This window comes from Castor canadensis, chromosome 13, assembly GCF_047511655.1.
Source record: "Castor canadensis chromosome 13, mCasCan1.hap1v2, whole genome shotgun sequence".
Taxonomy (NCBI): Eukaryota; Metazoa; Chordata; class Mammalia; order Rodentia; family Castoridae; genus Castor; species Castor canadensis.
This window is the reverse complement of record NC_133398.1, coordinates 57,094,810-57,106,902: the sequence shown is the minus strand read 5'-3', so window position 1 is coordinate 57,106,902 and position 12,093 is coordinate 57,094,810. Positions and strand designations below refer to the sequence as shown.

Sequence of the window (12,093 nt, the reverse complement as noted above, 5' to 3'; positions counted from 1 at the left end):
TGAATTCTCATCTTATTCTCACAGCTCTTTCCCTGCTTCTTCAAGCCTGCAGGGGGAACAATGCTCCTGGTCATAAAAATGACTGTAGTGCTTGGAGCAAAAGTCACGGTCCACAGGCAACTTTCTCTCCTGTGCCTCTCCCCATCATTTCCCACTACAATAACTGACGCCAAGCACAAGAGTGCCACATAAGCAAAAGGTTTTGCTAGCCATGGAGCTACATCTTGGATTGAGTAGTGTCTGGCTGAAAGGGACCTAATACTTGTCAGGGATCTCTAGAACACTCTCCTAAATTTGTTACCCAAAAGCCCCAAGGAACTAGGGTCCTGCAGCAGCAGACAGGTGACGTCCCACACACTGAACGCTGGGCTGCAGCATTTATAATCTTGAGCTCACTTGATCCTGGCAGTGAGAGGCTGTGTGCTCTGTTTTTATTCACACACCAACTAACGGTGCTGGAAGCAGAGCTGAATCCAAGGAGATTATTTTCTTTTTTCCACTTTAAATATCCCTTTTTCCCACTTTAAATATCCCTTTTTCCAAAATCATTTGGAAGCAGTTCTTTTTTCCCCATTTTTATTAGCATATATTCATTGTACAGGGGGGATCTGTTGTGACAATTTCAAATAGCCTTGCATTGTACATTGGTTAGATCGCCCCCACCATCTCCTTCCACCACCCCTCCCCACCCCAATTAAAGCAATTACAAGAGGTTTTATTGTTCTATTTCATGCATGTAAACCTTTATCTCCTCCTTTCACCCTCCCCCTTCCCATAAGTACTCTCCCCACTGTACATATTTTACAGTGCTATCTTTCATTATTAATTCCAAAGTCAATGTTTAAAGGGGTTTTTCGATGTATCTCAGCTGTGAATATCCTTTACTTTGGTCAGTTCAACCCACTCTGTTACTCTCCCTTACCCCTTCCTTCCCACCCCCCCATTAGTGGACAGTGGAAGAAGTTACTTCTTAACAAGTACTTGGGTACTTTCTTTTTCACTTTCCCAAAGATCCCTGTCCCTCAATATCCTGTCCATTCCCTTTCAAGTTTCTGTTATTCCTGGCTTGTTCCCCTGAAGCCTAACCAAAACACCGAACGTGAAAATGCCAGTCCATGCCAGAGGCCTTTCTAATGCTGCAAATAACACTGCAAACAAGAAAAATCAATGGAAACTAATTTAGAGTGGAAAACAATTCTCTTAAATTAACTTTATTTCATCAAAACTAAGAACTAAACGAAAACCTCACGCATTCCATAGTGAACTTACCTGATCATTATCCTCTCCCCCAAATACGTTAGCCTTTTCCAGTTCTCTGAAGGGTCCTAGTAACTGTACTAAAGGCAGATTTGAGAAAGTCCAAGATCAGGGTTGCTCATTAGTAATGACCATGACATGTGAATTTGCTGCTTTTACTTCCAGGGGCTTCTTCTCACTCTTAACTTCAGCTTTAAAACTTTACTGCTAATTTCATCACAATTCCAAGATGCTGCCAGTAAATTTCATTGTGAAAAAGCCAGGGGGTGGTCATGGGCCACAGATTGGGAGCCCATCAGCTATCACCTGAGAACAGAAAGGCCTGTGGAGATCCCATCAGTAAGCAGGAGGGCAATAATCTTGGTGTAATCTGGCAGTGATTTATTAGGGCCTTTTGTGCAAAAAATACTGTTTAAGATTGGTAAATAAGACCTGGGGCTTCCAATGTTAGTTGCACAGCTAACCAATTAAGTAAGACAAATCTCATATCTATGCCTAAGAAATGCTGTATAATAAAGTGGGCTCATTCATATTAAACACTCCTAATACAGCCTACATATACCATAAAAACATACCAAATTGTGCTAGGGTGTTTCATCTCAAATAATTGCTGGTGATATTGCTACCTCTAACATCTTAAAAAATAAGAGAAAAAAATCTCCATTGCAATATAATGTGCTACTTATTACACGCGAAGTAAATCTTTCCCATTATATTTATATATGGTATATAGACTTTATATAATATAACAATTATATAGGTAAGTAAAGTATTAGCTTTATTGAGGAATGATTGTGAGTCTCATGGTATGAATGAAAGTGCAAAATATAATGAAAAAATTTAAGAGTTGAATTGCAACATCACATTTTGGAAGTTTTCCTTATTTCATGCCCTCCCATTAAATTTACAAAGTAAATGGTGGTTTATTATCATTGCTATTGCATGGGATATTGGTAAACTAATCATGCATTAGTTATCTGAAAAATTAACCTTTGCAGTTTAGCAGAAGAGTTTGCAAAGAACATCACCGGATGTTTTAGACACGAGCATGTTTTCTGTTGCCTAGTGGAAATTGACCATCATATCACTGACCAGAACACTGCCAGAATTCTGGAAAGCATTTCTTTACTCACCCATGGTTAACACCACCTGCTAATAACATATATCCCTGAGATTTGTTTTGTATTTCACAGTTTTCAAGTTGTTTACTGTGCATTATCTCATTGGAGCTTCGTGAGCACTCTGTGGGGTAAACAGATATCATCAAAACCTGAAAATGCAAATGCCTTGCTTGTCAACTGCTACCCAAAAGATTTCCCCCAGATGGCTTATGACTATAGTGAGTCTAACTGCCTCGAGGAAAGATGAATGGAATCACTTTCCAAGAATTCAGCCACCTCTACTTCCAGAAGTGCTACAGTTCTCAGATGCAGGTCTGGAGTGATGTTCCTGAACCACTGAACACAGGGCAGAATGGAGTCTCAGGAAGAGACAAGAAATGAAGCCACAGGGCAGGCAGATGCAAGGACAAGCAATGATAAAAACACCTTAGCATGGTTGCCAACCATGAGGTCAAGCCCAGGTCCCATGGGTGAAGCAGTTGGTGACTGGATTCTGGGAAGAAACAAACCGTAGACTTGATGGGTTTCATAAAATCTGCTACTCCCTCCCACCCTCCCCTGTTGATGGAGGGCTGTTCAGAAATATGCTAGGCCTCAGGGTGGAGTGGCCCCATCTGCAGAGTGGGGCTGGTAATGCCAGTTTTATTGTGCTGTGCTGAAGACTGAATGAGATGATTTATATAAATTGCCTCCCCAAGTACCTGGCAAACACCTGGCAAATAAGAGCCCCTCAATGATCATTGGTTTTCTTTTACTCTTAAAATCATAGTATTTAATGTCTAAAATTAAGCTAATGTGTAACATTAGCCATTAGATCTTGTTAAGCATAGAAAAATACTTGAGGAGGCTCTGCTTCTAAGAAACCTGCTACAATTTGAAATGGAAAATACTAAACTTTTATGGTTCATTTAATATATGCAGTACCCACAAAAATGTGTGAATTCAAAAAAAGAGGCAAGTTGGTTATGAAAGCCCATAGAAAAGGTTACTGTTCCAGTGAACTCACCCACCCTGGGGTATTTTTTAAGCACCTACTAAGTGTTCAGCCCCACGCCTGTACAAATAGTGACAGCTTGGATTAGCCCCTCTCTGGTGAATGTTTCAACCCTCGTATTTACACTGCACTCACCAGGTGCCTCCATCTCATTCATCCTCGCGACAGGTTGGATTATCTGCACTCTACAGCTGGCTGGGCCAGCCACGAGAGGAGCAAATTCATTTGTCAGAGGTCGCCGAATCTACACCTCCCAGGATCCAGCCTTGTGCTCATAAACATATCCATTATGTTGTAACTTTGGAACATGAGCATAGTACATGAGAAGTAAAAAAAGAAAGAAAGAAAGAAAGAAAAACAGTCTCTGAATAAAGTGATTTTTTAGGGAAATGCTGGGTGAAGATTTTAGAACAGTGAGAAATGACAATGGTTATCAAGCTGCCTGTTACGTGGTGCGTTAAATCTGCTCTGTTACACGGCATGCCTAGTAGAAGTTGACACAGTACTACTCATCTTAACTAACATTCACCCAGTCCTTTCTATGCTCCTGACTCCTCGCTAAGCATTTAAAATGCACTACAATTTAAACTCCTTAAAGTGAATGAAACATGTAGTATACCTACACACATGCCTTAGCAGAAATTTATAGGAAAAGAACTTTGGTACTGACTCTATCCTGGCTGTTTTGCACATTGAAATGCAACACGGGAATGTAATTCTCTTTTCCTGTTCTGTATATTTTCCTATAGCTGAGAACACTTTTTCAGCCCCTCAGAATATATGTTACAAACCATAGTATAGCAAATGTCACAAAATAACAACCTTGGGGATTAAAAAATGCCTAAAGGTAGTGATTGACATCATTCAGCCAGGCCACAGAAATATGCTGCAGTTTTAATGACACTGTGAGCATCAGATATCTCTCTTTGTTGACAAGTCTCTAAACTGGGAAATCAACACCAGCTTTCCCATAGATGGAAGAGATAACAATCCCTGAGAACACAACCCTTTACTTCCTAAAAAAAAGCTGGAAAAGATAGGCAGGCACTTGTGTTTCCTCACTCTCTGGTTGGATTAATAACCATCTAATCACTGTTTAGTAAGATAGGATATAAAAGATGCTTTTCTAATCCAAAGTTTATGCCATGCATTTGTTTTTGCAAACACCTAAGTAAAAAAATCATGGAAAATGAAATAGAAATTGTTCCCATGTAAGAAAACACCTTAGAAGAACATTAATGTGTTTTACCCCCATCTTCCTTACACTGCCCTTTCATTTAAATATGTTATTACATATTTAAAATGGCATTACAAATGAGAATGCATCCCTAAAGAATACGGGCATGGAAGACATGTAGAAAAAAGTCCAATCTGTCTACAACAAAATCTGAAATATTAAAAAAAGGTAATGTTGTTTACACATGTTGGGATCATTTTTCATGCAGACCTCACCATCATCATTGTGGTTATACAGAAACTGGTATTTAGAATACTTGAAATAAATGATTAATCTTTATCCATATAATTAATTGCACAGGAGATGGCTTAGAGAGGATGGTAATGTTGACATTCATGTATGAGTCCATAAAAGCATACAAGAAAGATGTACTGACTACCCTTGACAATGAATGGCAAGTCTGCAAATGTACTGTTTATTTGCCAATGTTTTAGGGAAAACCAAACCCCTCCAGAAACTCTCACGAACAGGATGGTGTCATCATCCTGTAACACCATGATATGAGTTTGATCCCATACAGGGAAGGCAGTCTTGATCTCCCCTATACCCAGAACAGAGCCTGGCATATAATATGGGCTTCACAAATATTTGTTGATAAAACATATATTTTATAGTTTCAAATATTACCAATAGATTTGGTATATAGACATAATAACTTCCAGTAATTCCTTAGTATGGTTATTATTTGTGTGGTGTCTGCTAGTTTTAATTATATTTCTAGAAATAAATACTTGAAATTAAATAAATTTTGAAATTTCATTTTCAGATACAGCTTTGCATGCCTAACAGACAACTTAGGTTATACATCATCTGGGTTGTTTGTCTGGTCATTACGTTGGGCAAGGGCTTTCTCATATATATTTTTAGCATATTTATTAGACTGTTTAGAAACTTTTGCTTATAGTAAAATAAAATAAGTTACATTTTTAAGAAGATAAGTTAATTTTAGGATTATCAATTAAAAAACAGAAATATTAAACCTAAGTTGACCTCAACTTCTGGAAGACTTTAGAGAAATAGTTGCTTCAATGTGGTCATATATATATATATTTTGATATTAGTTGTCAAGTTATTTAATTAAAATGAACATTAAGTACAAAATCTTGAATTAAAACAGTCAAACAAGTGACGTGTTTGTTGTTTTATTAACATTGTCTTAGAACGAATGATGAAATTATGTAAAGGTACTTGGTTCAGCTTCTCAAAAAAGTAAAAAATATTTTCTTTCAAGAAACATTAAAAATATATCACAATTAAATAGATTGATTGGTATTCAACGAAGAATAACCTTTGTGTCTTTGATAATATAAGATCTAGTTCAACTTTTGTGCTCATATATCCATTTAATTTAATATTTAAAGAATTTCAAGTTGCAGAGACTGGCAATTCATTTTTCAAATTAATTTTATGGATTAATATTTAAATAATTAGCCTTCATGGTTAAGGTAAACTTACCCATGTTCTGGCCTGGTTCTAATGGGATCAAAGGATTAGACTTAGGAAATTTAGAGAAAACAATAATAATGTCTGGTGCCTCTCTGCTACACTGAAGTTCCAAATAACTAACAAAGAAGTTTTAATAAGTCTTACAGAGAGCTTTAAATAAACAATATAAAATAGAATGGAAAGTCCAAAAATTGTTTCTGCTAATTTTATTTGTCAGTGGTTGAAAGGGAAACATATAGTCTCTTTAATAACCATTAATGACATAGTGCAATTGGTGAGATATAGCTCTAATACATTCCAAGTGATATTTTTAAATATGTAAAAGGTCATCAACAGAACTCTAAATATAGCTAACCAACTGTCATTGAAACTGCTTACATGATTTTCCCCCTTGAAAGAAGTCACATGCAAAGCCACTGAAAGAAGTGAAACATGTAAGGAGTATCGTCTAAAAAAGCCCTGCACGTATGTAGATGAGAGTTAACATACACACAACACACACACAATGGTTTACTCTTTTTGTATTTGTTTATTTTTAGCTGTCTCAATAAAATGTTTTTCCTCCCTCTGTTTTACTAAAACATGCCTATCTAAGAAGGAAAACAGATGTAGAATTGGACAACTATGTCTTGTTTGGGCTCTTTCCCTGTCAAGTAGAATTTATGATCATTGTCACACAATAAGAGAATCTAAGTGAAACAGACAATACGTCAGGAAGCAATTGCTGGCACACTTTAATACTGCAGCTTTGGAATTCGGGTTTTGGTGTACTAAAATTTCATTTGATTAATCCAAATATGGATAAGATATCCTTTCTTACACAAAAACCACAGAGTAATTGTGAAAATGAAAGAATGAGAGTCATGATGAGAGAAGAATCATAATAAACTAGTTTGTAAAAACCTTAAAAGATCTTTAAAATATTTTTAGGTCAAAAATAAGGCATATTATAGTAACCTCCATTTACTTTCTTTGTCTTCCAATATTTTACTAAAGATAACCAATAATTTAGCTTGATTAATTAGGTTTCCACAAAGCATCTGCCATTCCAAGTTTTCAATGACATATTAAACAATAATCTCTTAAACACTTCAATCCCATATTCGCAAAGTTCATTAAAACAGAATTGTCCTATTAAGAAATTTACACACTCTTCATGTAATGTAATAAAGGCTAAATATGAAAATAATTTGCAAACATTTTTAACTTAGTATTTTACCTCTAAACCTGGATACATATTCTGCAAATTCTTCACAAGCAATAAAATGGTATAATTTTAAAGAATAAATAATCAGCTTACACAAATCTTTAAAAATAGAATTCATACCACATTTCTCTGTTCAGTAGAATGATGAAATCTAATGACAAAATAATAGTGATCAGCTTACACTACTCACACTGAGCTCAGTTTTCCAAGTAAAATTTTGAGCAAACGTTTATTTTTTGCCAACAGAAAATGTCTCATTTCATGAAAATATTACATCAAAAACCCTCTTGTTAAGGCATCCTAAAACGATAGTTTCAAGAGGTAGGGTAAACTATTAAAACATCGCTTCCAAGCCTTGATAGTCACATAAGACAAATCATTCACACAAATATTTTGCAACCTCTTTCCCCAAATATCTACCAGTTATTTTAAGAATCAATTACACCCTTATACATACACAGTACTGATGGCTAATGAGAATACATGAACCCAACAACCACAAAAGAGACTCTGCCACTGTAGATCTTATATCACTTGTAAAATTACTCCAACAAGAATAAAGGTGGTGTGGAGAGAGGAGGAGGAGGAGAAGAAGAAGAAGAAGAAGAAGAAGAAGAAGGAGAGAGAGAGAGAGAGGAAAATCGCCTTCAGTAGCTGGCCTTTCTGAAACAGAGCGTGCAGAACAGAAAGAACAGCAACAAGTAGCAGTCACACAAGTTTTATGCAGCTCCTACATCTCACATTAATGAGAAAGCACTCAGAGGACCAGCGAGCAGTGAAACCTCTGCAGTGAGCTCTTAGGAGGAGCCTAGAAGCAATACCATAACGGCCACCTTTCAGGAAATTCAAACACATGAATAAGAAGCCTCTTGCCTAGCAGCACCAGAAACCAGAACTAATCGGAAGGCACTCCTTTCAGACCAGGCTCTGCGAATGAACTGACCACCAGGGCTGGCCATACCCCTCCCCACCTAGAATAAAGTGCCATTGTCCCTCATTGTGGAAAAAAAATATACATAGTGCTTGAAGTAAGCATAATAATTATTGAAAATATAAGCCAAAATAATCAAGATCTAAATGCAAGGGACAAAGAAGACAATAAAAAGAAAATGGCAAAAGCAAGCAAATGCTCAAATGAGTTAACCCAGTGATGAACTTAATAGTCATGAAGTGCTGGTCTGAGGAAGGGTGCACACAAGAGACCATTGTCTACACAACAGAAATCAGTACACTGCATATTATCATGTAGTACTTTCTTTTTTTAACGTGAAACGTTTCCTTTCCCCAAACTACCACCTCTAATCCTCGCATTCCGGTCAAAGAAAGTTAGGACTTCTCTCTTCCCAGTACTATTTTTAAAGTTGAATCCCAGGATCCATCAGTGTCCTGAAGTTTTATGCTTTTTTTTCTCCCTCTTCCCCACATTTACAGCTGGACAAATATGGGGAGGGGGGTACAGCAACAACAAACTCACACACATTTGCCTGAGCAAAGAAAAATAATGAACTGAATATGCATATCCTCATTAACTAAATTTAATTACGCTGAGTGGCACAGTAATCAGTGGTTGCTCCAGTTACAGTATTCATTGAAAGGGAGGTGGATTCCAAATTAAGGCGAAGCGTGGGGGACAGTCGCATACTGATGAGGCAGTGGCACACAACATGATACAATACACCATCTAAATCATTATTCAGAGAAGCCAAAGAAAGAAGTACATTGCTCCGCGTTAAGACCAATGCAAGAACAATTAGTCTCCAAGAAGGCTCCAGTCTCCTACTGTCTGCCCTACCTCCTATGTTTCCCAGCAGCCAGCCTGGGACCCACTGTACCATTTGCATTTTTTTCTTTTTCTCTTTTCAAACAAACAAAAAAAAAAAAAGAACAAAACCCCACACTGCCTTTTTCAAAAGAAGGCCCATGTCCGTGGCCACAATAGTGGGGAAATCCTATCTAGCACACTGGTGTGCACAGGCAGCCCGCGCTCCCACAACTTGAGCTTGAACTTTCCGCCGGCAGCGAACTTTATAACACGTGCATGGAACAATAAAGGAGGGGCTCAAAAGAAAGAAGGGAGGGGGAAAGTTTTTTTGGGGGGGTAAGTGGAAAAAGAAGTTATCATGCCAAACTTACCATCCACCAGGTCCTGGCTGACATGTCATAACATAGCTGCCATCTTATGGAGCTGTCTGACGGTTTCCCAGCCATCGTGCTGTCAGCAACCTTCATCAGATGCAGCTCAATGGAAGATAAGACACCTAATCAAGGGAACATCAGCGGTGGCTTTCTGGACTACATGTAGGCCAATCCTTATCACACTGCATCATGGGAAAAGCTCCTTTATTAGCAGAAGGAGCTGCACCCTCACAGATAGAAAGACAAGGATCAGTTCTTTTGCCTTTTTTTTTTTTTTTTGGTCTGAAGGGATTGGTGAAAGTAGCTAGCGTTCTTTGTGTATCATGTGTACAAGAGTTAAGTATCTTGCAAGTGGGCGGCTAACTGCTTTGCTGGGCGATGCAGACTAAAGTTTATTTGCATTCTTCTCTGTTGTATATTGTTTGACATGGTCCATGGTCCTTGCTGAGCAGATGAAGGGAGGGGAGCGGGTGGGAGGGAGTGAGGGGAGAGGGAGCTGTAATTGCTCAGAATTAATATGTCCCCCAACAAAGACATAACAGTTTCATTGACACAGTCGGAACATGGTTCAGATGTCACAGCACCCATGAGCATATGAGATTCTCTCTCTCTCTCACACACACACACACACACACACACACACAGTGGAACACACAGGTAGCAGCTGCAGCTGGATTCAGCTGAGGTTGCCAAAGGCTACAAACTCCATTCTCATGCTGGACATATGGAAGCAGTTTAACTCTTTGAAATCACTGTTTGAGAAGAGCTCTGCAGTCTGCAAGGATAAATTGGCCTTGAGAACAGCTTCTCAGTTAGGAGGCAACTGGCCTGGTGCTCACTTCCTTCTAAAAATGGTCAAGAAATAACATTTCTTCATGCAGGGAAGACTTGATCAAAACGAGGAAGAGAAGGGTGAGCTTGCAATAATCTCACTCTAGATCTGTTTCCTCACTCAGCCCTCTCTGTCCTGCTCTTGGAAGGGACCATTTCTGCTCTCTCCAAGACTTGGAAGTAGTTCTCCCAAAAAGCATACACTAACATTTGCTAGTAAAGTCACTTGCTTCCCATAGCCTTTCTTTTTTTCCCAAAGAGTAAAAAACTAAATACGGCAGAGAGACTTTTAAAGAATTAGAAATCTGGCTAAGACAAGCAGATGTACTTCTGCCTCTTCTTTGCTAAAATACCAGAAGACATGTACAAATCTAGAGATGGTGCCATTGGATTTCAGGGCCCCTGCAGCACACCACCAAACCCAGGCATTTTGTCACCTTGCCTGTCTTCTGTGGGTCTGGCGATATTCTCTGTCTGGCTTTCAGGCTTAGAATTCACATTTGCTGAATATAGCTTAAAAGGTTAAACTCCTATTCGACTCAGTCAAAGAGAAGGGAAAAGTTGCTGCATTACCCTGTTTTCTGTCCTCTGCATGCGGTTTGCAGTCTGAAAGACAGCTTGTTTCACCTGGGAACTGCAAGGATGAAAATGCCTGCTGAAGCTGAAGCTCGTCCTTCGGGTATTTTTATATTCACCTGGGGACACATGTCAGCCACAGTCTCAGACAGGACAGGAGCTTAAGGTAGTCTGACCCCGGACTGGCAGAAAAAGGACCTGCTATCTTCTTGGGCCCAGGAGGCTTCTGCGTTTCCCTCCTCCAGTTTGCTTTTTAATTCTCAGGCGGGAGGGGCTGTTGGGGGACTGGACTGCCCCACCCAGGCTTCTGTCTTTGAAGTACCCCATGATCCTGACACCTCCTTTCTCTCACTCTCTCTCCCCCCACCTCATTCTTCAAGACTTTTTTTTTTTTCTTTTCTTTTCTTTGAGCAATGGTTGGATAATCAGCCTATGAGTGGTAATCATAGTTACCTGTGTGAACTTTCTGAGATCACAGGGGCCATGCTGAATGCCTACTATGTGTCAGACATCACAGTGGAGGCCCAGAGATTAGAGATACAGTCTGTCTCATTAACCAAACAACTGTGAGCACCCAAAGTCCTGACAGGCAGGGGGAGATTTACAGGCTGTGGTAGCAGCCAGGGGGAGAGACAGAGACCAGACAGGGGGTACCTCCTGCGGCTGCACAGAGCCAGCAACAGGACAGGTTGGGGCATAGGATCTCACTCAGCATCATTTCCAGAGCTCTCCTTTGAGGCAGTTGTCTAGCCTGCAGCTGACGCTGGCATGGCTTCTCTTCCTCCGTCTTCCCTGCAATCGGCCCCTCCACAGCCCACCTCCCTCAGGTGCTCAATGGAAGGAGGGTCCCCACCCACCTCTCCCTGCTGTGCTGGCATAAAGCCAACTGCTTGGAGCAAATGCCAATTTTGGGCACCAGCCTGAGAGCATTCAGCTCACCAACACTTCCAGACTGCCTGGAATCCCCTAATAATCCTTGCACAATGTGTACAAGTGAATCTGCGGAGAGGATCTGTTATCTCTGTCTCTGTGGAGACACTTCCTTTGATTAGTTGGCAACACAAGTGGGAAATGATAAAAGATGATGGCAGAAACATGGGAAGAAACCACTGGAGAGAAAGAGAGAGAGAGAGGCTGCAGCATTTATACACAAATATGTGAACTATGAGGAACAAAGAGATGGGATAGAAATGACAGATCTGTGCACGGGCACTTGCACAGCTGGGAGCACCCAGAGACCAGGTAACTGGGAATCTCTAGCAGATCTAAAATGGGAACAAACTCAGAA

At 39.5% G+C, this 12,093-nt stretch overlaps 1 protein-coding gene across 8 annotated transcripts in view; it reads right to left on the bottom strand.

Annotated features, from left to right (window-relative positions):
• The window catches only part of Nfib (nuclear factor I B), a 442,869-nt gene extending 433,355 nt beyond the window's left edge, over positions 1–9,514 (bottom strand). For 2 of the 8 annotated variants that reach the window (XM_074051840.1, XM_074051842.1), the window contains exon 1: positions 9,396–9,511. In XM_074051840.1, the coding sequence (XP_073907941.1) occupies positions 9,396–9,491 (96 nt within the window). In that variant the 5' untranslated portion in view covers positions 9,492–9,511. Of the gene's footprint in view, positions 1–9,395 lie in introns of all 8 variants that reach the window. The other 6 variants (XM_074051846.1, XM_074051847.1, XM_074051836.1 and 3 more) reach the window with 5 other exon arrangements.
• Between the last annotated feature and the right edge of the window lie 2,579 nt (positions 9,515–12,093).